This window comes from Lonchura striata, chromosome 3, assembly GCF_046129695.1.
Source record: "Lonchura striata isolate bLonStr1 chromosome 3, bLonStr1.mat, whole genome shotgun sequence".
In the NCBI taxonomy this organism is placed as follows: domain Eukaryota; kingdom Metazoa; phylum Chordata; class Aves; order Passeriformes; family Estrildidae; genus Lonchura; species Lonchura striata.
In genome coordinates this window covers 19,208,194-19,224,189 of record NC_134605.1, presented here as the reverse complement: position 1 = coordinate 19,224,189, position 15,996 = coordinate 19,208,194, and the positions used below count along the sequence as shown (strand labels likewise).

The following is a 15,996-nucleotide window of genomic DNA, read 5'->3' as shown; positions in this document are numbered from 1 at the left end:
ACACACTTGGTTGTCAGTGTAATTTCTTAGAAAATAGTTTTATTTCTTGTGCTAATACTGGTGTACCTAAGAGGTAGAATCAGTTTTTTTTGGAGGAGCATTTAATAATTACCAGATTACTGTTGCCTTGTCAGCTGTTCTGGCTCACTTTGCAAGTTTTGCCATTGCAGTGGGAGTCTGCAAGGCAAGTCCCCTTTGGTGATTCAGAATAGTCATTTACAGTATTGAATGGAGTAGTAGTTGAGCAGACAAAAATAGATAGTCTGACCATGTGGTTAAATACATAGTGTATATGCCCAAGGGAAGATAAATTAAAGTTACGTAGCCAAGTGTAATTTTAGTATTTCACACATTCCATAATTTTAGAATGCTTTTTGAAGTTGTAACATTTTTCAAGTATTTGTATGTTTTGGCAATTTGGCAAGAATAAAATCTTTGGATCCTCTTTGCTGAATCACTTGCTTGGCCACTGTGCAACAGCTTTCCTTTCCTCCAAATCATATGGTCAGGAAATCTGTGCAGTGAATCTTAAGGCTTGCACACATGAAAAGAAGCACACTCAGGCATGGAAACAGTAGGTCACAAGGAAAAGATATTTAGTATAGTGGTATGTTACAGCATTTATTAATTGGTAGACAAACCTTCAGAAAGGCATCAGCATTTTTGAGAAATAAAGAGGTCATATAATTTAGGAAAAAAAGAAAGGGGAATGCTGCATTACAGCAAAAAGGAAATCTTTCACTGCTGTTGATTTGTTCACTTGTGCTATTGTACTTTCACAGGAAAAATTATGAGGATTGTAAAAGGAAGGATTTATCTCTAAGTATCACTTCTGTTGAATGATTAAACAGCACTATGTTTTCCATTACTTTATCTCCCATCTCTGTTAAGTTTAACTGTGGACCCTTAAAAAAAGATTTTTATTTTGCTTTAAAAAACATCGATTGCTTAAGCAGTGATTTTGTTCCATACAGTTGCTGGGATATTTTCTTTTAAGCACCTGTAAAACTTCATAAATATGAGTTATTTAATAAGTTATTTGCTCAAATTGATTTTTGCCAGGTTGCCAAGGGAACACTGCATATGTCCATTGCCTTTTGGCCCCAGGGGAGTCACAGCAGGATCCACAGTAAAGAACTGAGGGTAGCCAGCAAAGACCATTTGGCTGTTGATGAGGCTGCTTGGAAGAGCCTTCTGCACATCACAGGAGAACAAATTGTCTCCTCTTCACCTGTCAGAAGTTTTTGCTTTGGTGGCCTTGTCTTCCTTGCTTAGTGGGCTCTCTTAGCAACCAGCCTTGCAAGGCTGTTGTTTTCTCATGAGAAGTTTTTGATTACCAGAGGTTTGAAGCACGTTTGTCATGGCATTTAGCCACGGTACTTTCCAGCTGCCTTGTGTGTACTGTGTGTACAGTGGCAGGCATGTGTTGGGGCACTGAGGTGCTTGGTCAAAAAGTTAAAATGGGGAGCTGTGTGCAGCACAGGTTGATGAATAAAATGTGGCAAGTTCAGAATGAAGATGTAAAGTACTGTTTTAAGCTATTAGAGTAACTGTTTTCCTCTTTTTAATATTTTCTTTCTGAAATAAGTATAATGTGATTAAACACTGACTTCAGGATATTTTTGTTCATAATATCAAACCTACATTTTGTGCCTTTTGAGTTGAAAAAACCCCAAAACACAACTGAGCCAATTAATACATTTTATTGTAGATTGGGTATTGAAGTGTACAGAGAACTGTTAACAGACTATTAATTTATAAATTCCAGATTGCATTTGATAAAGTATGAAAGATTTGATGATCATTTGCTAAAATGAAATGAGAGGGTAAAAAGGCTTTTCTTGCAATCCACGTGGTTCTTCCTCATACCATGGTATAGCCAAGTGAAAGCACACTTGTGTCTGCCTCCACATCCATATGTGTGAGCTGCTGTTGTACCATTCCTGTCGTGTAATCGTTCCATTTAATCCGTGGTCTGCTTGCACAGTTACACAAAGTGCTGCTTCTTCTTCTCTCCTCAGACAACACCAAAGCCCGTAGTAATGAATTTGCTGAGAAGAACGGACTTAAAAAATACGAGTACGTCTTACACCCGCGAACAACCGGATTCACCTTTGTGGTTGAGCGTCTAAGGGAAGGTAATCCTGCTCTGTCCTTGTTTTTCCTTTGAAATGATTGTACCATGGAGATATTTGAGAGACTTGATAGCAGACACTGGTATCATCAGGAGGTATGCAGGGAATGAAAGCAACTTTTGTGTTGTTTGGTTTTAAATGTTTTAGCTTGTTTAGCAGTCTTACATCAGAAAACTAGTGGAAAAAAATCCCAAGGAAGTTCAGCCTGTACCGTCCTCAACCCCAAGTGGGTGATTGACACTGAACACACAGGCACATATGTCACACTGCCCTCTCTTAAAAGGGTTCTGGGTTTAATTCTTAGAGCTGAGTAAATGAATTGTTATGTTAAATGGACAAGGGGAATTTACAGCAGCATGGAAGTACAGCAAGTCAGCTGCCCGTGCTGCCAGGTGTTTTGGATGATGGTGACTCAGAGAAGCTGTGTGAAATAAAAGTTGTGCTGGTTGGCAGGGTGGTGGGCAAGAGAGTGTATGATACTTGCTTTTTACCCAGAAGTGGTTTTCCATCCCAATATTAATCTAGGGGTTAGGGTTGAGTCCCTTTTATCAGGAGAACAGAATATGAAGATGTGATTGTTACACTTAGATGTCTCTGAGTTGTTTTGGGAATGGACACACTGAGGAGGTTTGAGGCCATCAGGATGTAACCTTTAAATGGTACAGATTTGGCAGGGATTCAGGTACAGATGAGTGAATATTTGCAGGATATATGGTTGAAGAAAATAAACATGTACAGTAGATATGAAGTGACTTTTTTATAGGCTGGTTCTTCAGGGAAAAGCAATTCTAGATCTTTAACATATGCTGGTTATTTTGACTGCCAGAAGAAGAAGTTAGAGCCTATTAAAAAGAATAGAGGCCTTCTGGTAGGTTTGTTTGCTAGCTGGAATCTTTGCTGGATTTCTGAAGCAGACCTGCCTTGCATTTTACCTGCTTCCTTCTAAGCAGATATCCTAAAATCACTGCAAGCACTTTGGAATTTTGTCCAGTTGGACAATCCCATTTATCTATTTGACCCTATTAGTATTGCACATTCAGAGTTGAACACCTTAGATTTTCATCTCTCTTGAATGTTTATTATTCAGTTTGGTGTACTAAAAAAATTTTCCACATACACAATTTCAAAAGCTTGCTTTACTTAAAACTTCACAGCATTAAGTTAACCTAGTGCATAACAGTATTTCAAACCTGGAATAAATTTTCAGTTAAAGAAATGTTTTCCACTTGAAATATTAATAACTTTAAAAAATTTCTGTATTTGCTGCAGGAGCAAGCTTTGTGGTATACAATAATTTTCTAATTTTATAAAAATGTTTTTCTCTTCCATTGCTCTATGAGCAATCTTTGCAAATGAGGCAGTTGGGTTATAAAAAGGAAAATATTTGAGGCTGATTAACTGATTCTATGCAGTAGAAAGCTGGGGAAAAAACAATAACGGTCCAGCCTTTGAAGTGGTTTTACGTCTCCTTTTTATTTAAGGCAGGCAAATATTGTGTGAAATATTAATGTCCCTTTTGTGGTGAATTTACTAGATATTGGATAGTTTGATAGGCATTGTAAGCTATATGTATTATAACTGTATGCTATTATGTAGCAAATTGTGTGTGAGAAGGTAGTTCAAGTAACATTTTAAAGTACTTGGTTTTTGTTAATTTACGAATTGGTTTTCAACTGCTTCCAAGTGTGCAAAATGGGGACCATTTGTGTTGAAAAGTTTTGGGTTTTTTTATATATGTATATATATGCAACCCAGCTGTAGTTGCTGGACTTTAAAATACTTCATTATATCATATAGATGTGCAAATCTATATCTGTCTTTTCATCTGTACAATATAGATATCAAGGTCGATATTCAGATGCAGTTGGCCCAGTTACTACTTGGTGTTATTGTGCAGCTCTGGTTTGAGTTATAATTTATATTGGTAGAATGCTTTCTTACAATCCTAATTTCTGATACTAGCAGTAGTAAATAAAAACCAGGGCAGTCAAGGGATATAGTGTTAACCTGAGTCTCCTTTTCTGAATTGTCTTAATGCAACAGTCATAGTAATAATCATAAAAACAGATTTATTTTCTTTTTTTACTGCTCATACCTGCAGGCACGAAGTGTGTGTCACTTCAACATGCAGGAGGGAGTGGTGGAGATTTTAACATCATGTGTGCGTCTTTGAAAGTATTTTTGTGCATAGATGACAACCTTTCTGCCCTGTAGCTCTCCTGTGAATACATTTTGGCTCGTGGCTGTTTTCCATTCCTGAGGCTCAAGTGTCTTTTCTTCAGGCCTGAGTACATTATTTTGCTCCAAAAATAGGTTGATGAAAAAAGGGGAAAAATGTCTTTAGAAGTTTAACTGCTTTTCAAATGTTCACGAAACGAATTTAATTTGGCAAGAAGCCTCATTAATATGCATCACAAGCTGTAGCATGAAAGGATTACCTGTTATTATATAAAAAATACTATTAGTGACCCTTCTGAATAGGAAATGAAGAATCAGGTGAAAATAACCTTAAATAAAATTTTGCCTGTATCTGTGCAAATGATTTGTTCCTGGAGGAAGCACTGTCTGCACCCTGCCCGCATAAACCGAGCAGTTACCTGTTCTTTGCTTTCCACAGGTGGCAAAAAGCACTCAAACTCCTCTGGCTGGCTACTCTTTCTTATAGGGTCATTATTTCAACTGTCTGGTCTCTTTGGCCCATATATGTTGCTGTGATGTTTTCTAAGTCACTGCTGAGATTATGGGAGTTAAGAAAAAAAGATCTATATGACGTCCACCAAAAAACAATAAAAGTTGTTTAAGTGGTATATAGCCAAGGGGCTTTTGAGTCATACCTTTTCTTTCTCCATTCTGGTTCATCTGAGTGGTAGCTCTTCCCCCCTGAGCTGTCTCTTCTAAACAGAAACCCACATAGAAGCTGACTGTTTTTTCCTTTCATTATGTTCAGGTGCCAAAACAGTAAATACATTGTTTTACTTTTAAATTATCACCTTGTTTTCTCGTTCATAGAAACCATAGAATCACCCAAGAGTAAACACAGAACATGCTTTAGATGTATAATTAATGATGCATATACTCAAGAGAATAAGGACTTCAGCTGTTGCTAGTTTTCAAGCAAGAGATACCTGGTTGGTTGACTATTGATTGAAAGCTAAGAGAAATAAAATAGGTGATTTGCTTCTTTCTAGTTCTGTTCACTTGATCAAGTGAATAATTTGTCTTGTCTGAGCTGTAAGGAATCCTGATTTCAATCAGCACCTGGTACAAAGCAACTCGATTTTTTTTTGTGTATTTCTTTGGGGAATAAAGATGAGCATTTTTGAAAGACAGAGTAAGAGCATATGAATGAGCAACAGAAAGTGAACTCCAGTCTCCAAAATGAGGATTGATCATTACTTTTTTTAGTTCATCCCTCTCTTAAACCATCTCCTAAAATTGTATTTAATCCTTTTTTTAAAGCATGAAATCTTGAGTAGATGTTATGTATGAAGGAATTTTTGGCAGAACTTGGGTTAAAGTAACACATCCCCGTTTACAAAATGTGGGACTTTGAAAATGGCTGAAATGCAAAAGAATTTAAATAAGACTTTTATAAAATCATGCCATTAATAATGTTAATTGAAAACATTTGTGGTTTATATAATGCTCTTGAAGATCCAGTTTGTGAGATCTTTCTATAAGAGGTCAGGAGGTTACTCAGAAATGACATCTAAGTTTTCAGACCTGTTTGTATTTTACAAAGTTTTTTCTGAAGTGCCAAATGACATTGAAAGTTCAGCTGACTTGAATGCTCAGTTTCAAAGAGATGGAAAATAATATTGGTTTGATTTGATTCAGTATTGTCTGGATTCATTGAATTACATGTATTATCTTGACATAATATCTGTAATTGTAGCCAAATAGTCTGTCAAGAGAAAATAGCTGTTTACAAATGTTTACTTAAAATTGCTTCATGGCTTTTAAGCATTTTCTCAGGACTAAATAAACAGTAAGTGTTAAGACAGAGCTAACACTTTAAAGCATCATTAGAAAATTATTCATGCTTTTGTAGACAATAATTTCTGCCAACATTAAATTTAAACTGACCTCTTTTTGACCCTTCCTCTACAGCCATCAACAGTCTTTAACAGCTGGATATATTGGACTGGAAGTTCCCATTATAGGGTTCATATTTTACTGGTTGTACAGTATAATGACTAGTCAGAATTAGTTGTCTTATTATAGTATTTCAGCTTTGAATTTATATCTGGTTCATAATTAGCCAACTGAAAAAAATATTGCAGATAACATCTGACAACTGCAGGATCCCAAAATAAACAAAGATACAAATTTAACATGCTTGCCTTCATTGCACATCCTTACTGATGGAAAGAAACTCTGATTCTCATCCTTTTTCCATGATTGGTTCAGAAATGACAGTTTTGCCCTAAAATTAATGTTTATACACACAGCTGAAACTAATCAGTATCTTCTAATGTCTTCTAATGTTCATACCTGGGTTTTACAGTTGCTTCATTCAACCAGATTCATTGCTAAGGCAGGAAAGTTTTCTTTAGGTGTTCAGTCCAGGTTATCTCTATGTAAAACTGTAAATGCTTTCATCCTGGGATGCTTAGTGACCATTATGTAGACTCAGTAGTAGTGTAGCTTCAGATTTTCTGTCAGTAGAGTATCCAGATATGCATATTTATGTACTGAACTCTTTGTGGCATTTATTTGGGTTCTGGTACAATTTGCTTATGTGGCACTTTTGAGCTAATGATGTAGAGAGACAGTTTGTGATTTGCAGATCAGTGTAAAAGGCAGTCAGTAGGAGATTATGATTAACAGTTCCTGAAAGTTGACACACAGTTTGGCTCCCCTTTGCTGAGGTGTGAAGTAGCCAGGGTTAGGCAGCAGGTCTTTGTGAGCAGTGCCTGGACATCCTTGCTGTGCACCAAGAATATTTATGAGTTAAACCGTTCAGCTTGAAGTAGCCAGAGTTTAGGAGCACACAGAGCTTTTTTCTTACTTTTACGTACTTTCTTACTTTTTTTACTTTTTTCTTACTTTTACTTACTTTTTCTTATTTTCTTTTTCTGACTTTAAAAGAGAGGCAGGAGATTGCTTGAATGAGTTGATGAAACATCAATGAGAAATGCTACCAGGAGACTGCCTGCCAAGGGCCTGTCTTCTGGTGTTGATGACACTTATGTCCAAAGCACCTACAGCTTACAAAACAGGTGCTATTTGTTTTTTCAAGCACAAGTCAAAGTAATACCAATTTCTAAGTGTGTTATGTTTCTTAAGGAGAAAATGGATATGAGTGTGAAAATCAGGTCTACTCATAAACTGAAATGTTCAGGCCATGGTTAGAGGGGTGTATGAATGAAGAAATGTACATATTAAATAAACTGCTTTTGATTTTGATTACATAGTTTCTTTCCTCTTCACATATGTATTGGGTGAGGCATGTGGGTCTCAATCGCAGAAGTGTCTGCTGAATTTCCTGCAGAGGTTTTATGTGCTCAAACAGAACTGTGTAGCAGGACTGCAGCAGTTTCCAGGATTGTGCATAATTTGTCTTGTGTGTAACAAAGGTACAGGACGTAAAAAGACCTCACATCAAATGACAGAAAAGGTTAGATTTGTTGTTTCAGTGAAATTTAGCCTCCCTCTTTGTGATTGAACAGATTTCTGACTCCTAGAATTATATGTTGGGCCACTGCCAACATTTCTGTGGATTTTGGCAAGGCCAGCACTTGCACACTGACCAGCCCTGTCATCTCTCAAAGCAGCTCTTGCCTGTTTGTGCTGGTTGCTCAGTTGTGTAAACTAAAACCAGTCTGTTTTTGAAATAGGAAAACATAAGTGTCCACATCAGCCTGAGCTTTGGGTCCTCAATCAACTAATTTCACCCATATGTTCATCAGATTTGCAGAGATTAAACAGCAGCTCTAAACCATCACTCCCTCAATGCAAGGAAATTCTTTCTTCACTATTTCTTTTTCCTCTGTGCATGTGTTCCTTCCAGAGTCATGTTACTAAGTAGACTGGTACTCTGAAATTACTGAGCTATTGTGAAAGAGCTTTGAGGAAGTTTTTAGCTGAAAATGCAGTCTTAGAGCTTTACTGACTGCTGTAATTGATCTGCTTTTATGAGAATTGGATCCTGTGCATTGAATAGCATAGTCTTTGATACAGAAATATCAGTATGTAAATTGAAGCTTGCATACTTTTTATGCCTTTTGTATGTCAGTAAAAAATTCATAGCATTAGTTGTATTAAAAAAATAACAAAGCAGGGACCTGGTTCAAAAGCACGCTTTTATCACTGGGCATGTCTGTGAAATTCAGCAAAGCAGAAAATCGGATGCAGGCTGTTGTGCTTTATTGCAAATGCTGACAGTCGTCTCTGTACTCTGAACATGGGAAAGGGCAGCTCGACTTTTTCCAGAATCATGTTAACCGCTGATGATTACCATGTCTTGAAAACATCTGCGTGTGTTGGCTGTGATGTACTTCTCAGAATGAGCACCAGCTTTCTGTTAGATATTTTCTGGCCTTTGGTACACGTTGAAGTTTCTGTTTCTCTTCTTTCATGTCTTACTGGAGCAACATTCTGCACTGCTTGCCACACCTCTGTGGAAAACAGTCCATTGTTTCATTTCTCCTGGGAAGGATTTGCTTTTTCCGAACCACTCTTTTCTGTCAGCCTCTATCCTTTCCATTTTCCACTTCTCACTGCTATTGAGAAGGGAGCACAGCCTTTCACTGGAGGGTTTATGGTGTAAGAATCGCTGCCCCTTTAGTGTTTGCAGGGTGACATATTTGAGTCACCACACATCTTTGGTATTCATCGGAAATATTTCAGGTTTTACATTCTCGAGCCTCTCAACATCCACCTACTGCAGTAATTCCCTTGCAGTCTCTCACGTGTGAGTCATGGCTTGTGACAAGCAGATACACCATGCAGTGGATCATTTTCCATTTACCTCCTCATAGGTTATTAATAGTTGCAGTGGTAACCGTACTAAAAAGTTATCATTTGCCAGCAGTTACCCCACAGTGGTATTAGAGGTTTCCACTGTTTTCCCTTGACTCAGAATACACAGTATCTGTGGTAACAATGTGGTAATGTTTGGCAAGTGTGGACTTTTTTAATTGCTTCAACTGGAGGCCTGGAACGATGCTAGCTCATCAGATTGCATATATAAAAATGAATTTTGGCCACCGATGAGTTCAGGAAAAATGATTTTTCAGGAAAAACTAGAATTAATTTCTTCAGAATTATGAAAATGTTCCTGCTGTTTGATTTTAATCTAATGTTTATTTCCTCTTGAAGATATTTTTAAGAAAGGTTTTTCTAGTAGTTAATGTGCTTTGACTAGGTGGTGGGCTAGGTGTGTGAGTGACAAGGTGTATCTACTGGTCTAGACTGGGTCAGCATCTCTCTGGGTGTGTGTTTTGAAAGGTTGTTCACTGATTTGAGTGTTTTGAGTACTGAGCTTTATGGTTGTTTTTAAAGACTTAGGACAGACAATAGGTGAGCCTGAGGTAAAGTACAAGTTCATTAATTACTCCTCATTCTTGTCAGCTAATGATCCAAGAATTTGCAGGTGATGTTGGTTGGATTGGTAGCATGTTTAATTATTGCTGAAGTGGAAATTAATTCCTATAAGCAGAGGAGTAGTATTGGCATCTACTTGTTTCACATGTTATTACCACATGCTTTACACAGCTTACCCATTTCTCAGCTCAGTTTATTAGTGAGGCAGATAATTGCTTCAAGCAGTCTTGAGTAGAGAGGAACCTAAACATACTTTTTCCATACTCTTTTTTTTTAACTGTTTTAGTTTCCATTAGGAGATGATGTTTCCTGATGTGTTTTATTAGAAAAATAGCAGCATCTACAGGCTGAACAGACTAATCCCAAATCAGGAGTCCTATTGTACAGGAGATTCTTAGTCATTTTTTTGTATTCTCCACTCTTCCACTTTTTGCAGATGCTAGCTGTTTTTATTTCCAGCTGCATTAAGGTTGCTGCAAATGTGTTTTGTGTATTCTTGATAACCACTTTTCTATGTGAGCAATTACTGGCAGGGGAGAAGGTCCATGGAGTATCCTTTCAGTTACTGGAAATGTTGGAATCTCCCAAAGTGTTCAGATATAGCCTCCAAAACTGTAAGATAGTAATAAAGCTTTCAGTCTCATCTACTTGCAAAATATGCTGCTTATGTATCATTAAACCTTAAGTAGTTTGTTTGTTTCATTCCTTTCTGCTGTTACAGCTTCAGCTCTCCTTCCCTTTGCCCTCCTCCCAGTCCCCTGCCACTACTTTCAGGATATAAAAAATGAGCCCAGCTTCAGACTTTTCTGAGCTGACTCAGATCCTTGAGTTTAGCAATCGCTTTCAAAGGCACTGCTCCAGAGATGTTTGAGGAGTGCCACAGCCATGAATCCTGGATGTTGCTATGGAACTGATACTGAAAAATGAAAAACATCAGGGGACAGAGGAGCTTGGGAAAAATTGTAGTAGAGCATAAATGCTTTTTAAAATAGATTTTTATCAAAACATAAACTTCAGCATAAATTCAACTCTACACCTCATTCATCACTTTACATGTAATCTGAAATATTCCTGTCTTTGGGACTTATTTTGTCAACCTTCTTCTGAACTGCAGGATTTTGGAGGGCAGGAAGTAAGGTCTTGACTCTGTGTTCTCACTAAACATTGGTGGGATGTAGGAAGGGTTTCCCTTTACTGCCTGTGTGCCATGCCAGTAGTTTGAAGTGCAACATGCATTAAGTGTTGTAATGAAGTATATTTCAGAAATAGGGTTTGAATATATTTTCCCATAAATTCATTTATTTATAGAATGATTACCAATTAAGAGTTGGAGAACTGTTTCAATATACATTTGAGTCGGTAGTGTCTCTCCTTAATTCTATTACATACCATTAAAAACAAGTAATATCTTAAAATAAGCATCTCTGAAATGCCTATAATCTATATTTAGACTTATGTAAATCTGTCATTTTGTTTGCATAGATAGTCATTGTTGCCCTTACACTCCAGCAATAAAAGTAAATGCTCTTGATGATTATTAAATAATTCCAGAAGTGGGGACCTGAGCAGGGCTTCTCCTGATCACCAGTCCTCAACTGCTCTGCTCTGAAAGGAGCCAGCCTGACCTGATGGATTCTGGCATGGTAGGCAGTAAGGACATCTATTGGGAGAAAAGAAGAGCATGCACAATAAATAAAAAGAAGAGAGGCATTTTCAAAATGCTTCAGAGACTTTGGAATTTGTGAGGAATGGTAAGTTTGCATTGCCTTGAAGTTGCTATGGGTACCGGTGTTTAAAAGCCAAACACAGAGGGCGGGCCTTAGGGACATAAGTCCCATTTAAGATCCTATAAGAATGAGTGTTCTTTTTTTGAAAAATCATCCTTCAAAAGCATTCTTTGTCTAAGTGCTCTGCAGGTTCATCCTGTCAGCAGCACCATTGTGATTTAACCAGTTGACTTCTGCCTTCACTTATTCAAAAAGCATTCCTTCCAACAGACCTGAAAGCTGCCTATCAGCCCTTTGCTTGCTTGCTTTTGTAGCTGGTATCAGAGAATGAAATGAAACATATGCTCAGCAGCTCTGTGGCTTCTTCTTTCCTCCCCATTGCTCACTCCCCATCTATGAGGCCTGTCTTTTTGAGGCAGGGATTTTGTTTTGGTGTGTCTGAAACACCTATCTCACTGGTGTATAAGCTTTGTTGGAACAGGTAGCAGTTAAGCCACAGCTGTCTCAAACAGTGCACTCTGAATGCCCACAGTATCGCAAATATTTAATAAACCTGTTAATAATACATTCCAAACCATGGAGGCTGTGGAGATTCACCAGGATTTATGCAACCTGTGGTGCTGACAAATTCAGTTGACATTACACACTGAGACACACAGGTAAGTATGCACTCAATGTTCAAATATATACATATTTTCTGATTTATAATAGCAGTTTTGTACATCAGGATAGAACATTTTCAAAGGATTATTCACCTTCTTGAAGGGATAAATTCTCTTGACTTTCAGCCTTGTGCCTTTCTGTATTCTGGCACATGTAATCAACCAACAGCATATTCTTTTTCATGTCTTCTTGTTTGAATAGTAGTGGACAGCACAGAATTCATTAAAACTGAACAGCCAAAATGCTGATAGGCTATAATGTGTCTGTGACTTAAATGGTGGGGCTTTTTCTTGTAAGGTGTACATACAGAACTGTGTGTATGTATATTGAGGATTTCTGGTGGTAGATTTCCATCTTTCTTGGCAAACTGTCTAGGATGAGGATCATATAGTAAAAACCCCATTAACAGATTTACAGAAAACAAATCTTACTTAGCCTTTATGAATTTATGCATAAGGATGTATTCCCCATGACTTTTTACAAGCAAAATGGTTTTACTTTGCCCCTCCCTCTCAGCTGACTGAAATCACCATGGGCAGACCAGAGCTGCTTTGCACTCAAACTGAAGAGATTGTTGTTCAGAATGAGTTCCACTGGCCTCGTGCTGATGGCCCATTGCTGCCTCTGAGCTGGCTGAGGGGAGAAACTTGATTAAGTAGGTGCACATTGCTTGGAAGCTGTTCAAACATCTGCTGTCCAGGATGCCCTGTCCTGATCTACAAGTGAAACAGCCTCAAAGGGCACTGCTTCTTTTCAAAGTAACACTGGGGGAAAGTGTCGAGCATTCAGATTGCATAACTAAACACTGAGAAATGGGAATTTCAGGAAGGGAGATTGAATGCAGCCCTCTTGTGGTGTTCGCTTTGGAACGAGAACAAACGTGTTTTGCCAGTTTGGTATTTTCTTTGCATAGAATGACTAGCTTCTAACAATGTATTTCATGCTTTTTCCTTTCAAACTACAGTAAAAAAAAGTCAGAATGGAGAGCTTTTGCTGGCAGGACTTTCAGGTTGATCTGCTGTCTGAGAAGCTATGAAAGGATAAAGAAAATTCCATAATCTGTAACATTCTCTGGAAGAGCCCAAGAGCTGTGAACCTGAGGAAATGCAGTTTCTTCCTTGGAGAGAGGTAGAATTTGGGAGTATCTGGTCATAACTCCTGAAATGTTGCCTTCATTTTCAAATATTCTATAGTAACTCTTCTACAGCTGCTATTTCAGCATTGTTTTCTCAAAATATTTTGCTATCCAGAAACACATTCCTGAGATATTTTCATTATTTTAGTAGAAGAGTTGTGGCAAATATGAAAGGATGGAAGCAGTGGAGATAGATGAAAGAAATTAGAGGCTTGAACATTCATACTTTCACAGCAGCACATACATCCACATCTTGTAAATACAATAATGGGGTTTATGCCCATGAGTAATACATACTTCACTTTGGGAAACAGTCTGTCAAAGAGATACTTGCACATGGTTGCATAATAGGCATCTAGCTCTCAGATTTTGTTCTCTTTAAAAAAAAAAAAAAAAACAAAACCACAAAACCCCCAAATCAATCAAAGAAATAAAAGACCACACAAAAGTTTTTCTAATTTTCAAGTGATATATTTCTTTGTTAACTTTCATTACAAAATTTTACTTATGCTTTATGGACCAGAAATGTCACATTGCTTTTTCTTCCCTGGAATTTGCTATGCATACCTGATGTGGAAAAAAAATCAAGAGGTGTCTTGAAAAGGAGCACCAGCATAGTTTCAATCCCAGAAGGATGACACTTCACAATAATCATTCTCTGAAAAATACTAAACACACTAAGAAACCAATTATAAACAAATAGGAACATGAACAGTATGCTGGTCAGGTTTTTGTCACAAAATAAACAAAGACTGTTGAGACCTGCAAGTAAAATATAATTTGTCTGCTACTTTGCACACACTGTAGCTAAAATGGAAAATTCTGTAGAGCCGTATGATAGCACTAAGTGAATTGGCATTTGCAATTAGTTTTCCAGTGGTTTGGCAGTATTAATAATGCAGCAGAAGGACAGGATATCCTTCAACTAAGTCAGTATGAAAAAAGGTTTTCATTAGCATTACAATGAACTCTGAGAACCAGGTATTCTTACTCACAGGAAATAAGGTCTGGGGAAACAAATTTTGTGTTTGAAAATGTTGGGTGAATTTTGAAGCATATCTAAATGTGACTGACTTATCAGAAAATGGTTTTAGAATAGTGTAAGGATAAAGTGTCTTAAGCTGTTATTGTAATTCATAAGATATTATTTTCAGCAGTGTTTATTATACAAAAGAATGTTCAGAACCAGATAAATACACTAGGGAGCCTGGTTAAATAAGAATAAACCAAAGGAGTTACTTTAAGTTACAAGAGAAACAAAATGCTGACATCAATGAGATAAATTATTCTTTCTGTTGTTTTTCCATAATACTCTACTTTGGTCAAAACCAAAGAGCACTAACTAATATATTTGCATATCTGTGGTTCAAATTTACACGAAAATCTTAAACATTCTGATTTATCAACCCAGGTAAAATGAGATTGAAGCAATCCAGTCCAGAGGAGCAGATTCTTATCAGCATGACCTTGGTGCTGAAATAGATTAACTGGAAGCCATCTGATGCAAGTTGCTGACAAGGAAGGGGTAGAGGAGGAGGCATAGTGCCTTTTTGTAGCTGTTGGCACCACAGAGCACTTGTGTTCATCACAATGGTCAAATAAGTCCAGTCATAATACCATAGAATGCAATTCTGCTAAAATGGAGCTGCCTTTCAGGCAGCCTACAGCAGCTTTGGAATTTGGTGCCTTTGCCAGTGTACCCCATCCTGAACAGCGACATGCTTAGGTTTTAGCCTGATGGCCAGCTACCTCTTTATCAGCCAGTAAGATCTTTTAGGTGATTTACAGTGTGTGCTATTACACAATAGCTCAGGGTCATCCAAATTCTCAACCTTTTCCACATAGTTGGTTAGAGCTAGCAGGGTTTTTAGGAAGGTTCTCTTCCTACACTTCCCTGCTATAAACGATCCAAATACACTTCCATGTAATACTTCTAAGTCATTGTGGGTCTGTCCTCTGCATGTCCTGATGCCCCTCCCTCAGATAGACCTGCAAGTGTGTCCTAAGTGGCATCATAGTTCTGCAGAAGACTGTTCATTCTTCAGTGTTTCTTCTCTCTTGCACCACCTCTTTTTTTGGTTTTTTTTTTCTGTCTTCATCTGAGAGCAGAGGGAGGAAACTCTCAAGTTCAGGAGAATTAAGAAATCTCAGTTCCTGATTTTGGCTATTGAACATTTCTTCTCTGTGTACCCATCACAATATTCTTGCTCTGGAACTGACTACAGTGCAATTAATTGCTGGTAGTTTCAGTGTGTTATGCTCAACTTCTTCTCTTGCAAGAAGCCATAATTTGGATAGGCCCTCTCTCAAGCATGAAAAACATGATGCTTTGCTAATTATATTAAAGAAAGTCACTCCACATCAAGCGTTTGTCAGAAGGACCTTTCTGTAGCCTCTGTGAGACTTCTGCTCTTCATTCCTCTATCCAGGGCAGCCCTGGTTGTTCTAGTGCCTTGAAGTTGCCCAGTACAATAATATTTTAATCCAGTATACAATAGATAGAATTTCTTGCCACACAACAGACATTTGTGACAGTAAGCTTTCCAACTTCACACTGCTGAGATATACTTGGTTCCTTTTTTTTGTTCAGTGTAAATAATGCACCCCATATAATAATATATAAATAAATAATGCACCCCAGTGTAAATAATGCACCCACATTCTGAGTGAAATTCAATGAGCTCTCTTTATGAACAGTCATGAACAGTAGAGTCCCCCCAAACTTGTGTTTTAGGTGACAGCCAGCCAGCTGGTCAGTCTCAAAGGAATTTGCTTATTTGCTTCTAGC

General features: G+C 37.6%; 1 protein-coding gene across 3 annotated transcripts in view; it reads left to right on the top strand.

Moving 5' to 3' along the window:
* The window catches only part of LCLAT1 (lysocardiolipin acyltransferase 1), a 111,948-nt gene that overhangs the window by 59,118 nt on the left and 36,834 nt on the right, over positions 1-15,996 (top strand). For all 3 annotated transcript variants that reach the window (XM_021534868.2, XM_077781927.1, XM_021534867.2), the window contains exon 6: positions 2,022-2,138. In XM_021534868.2, coding sequence (XP_021390543.1) covers positions 2,022-2,138 — 117 coding nt within the window. The remainder of the gene's footprint in view (positions 1-2,021; positions 2,139-15,996) is intronic.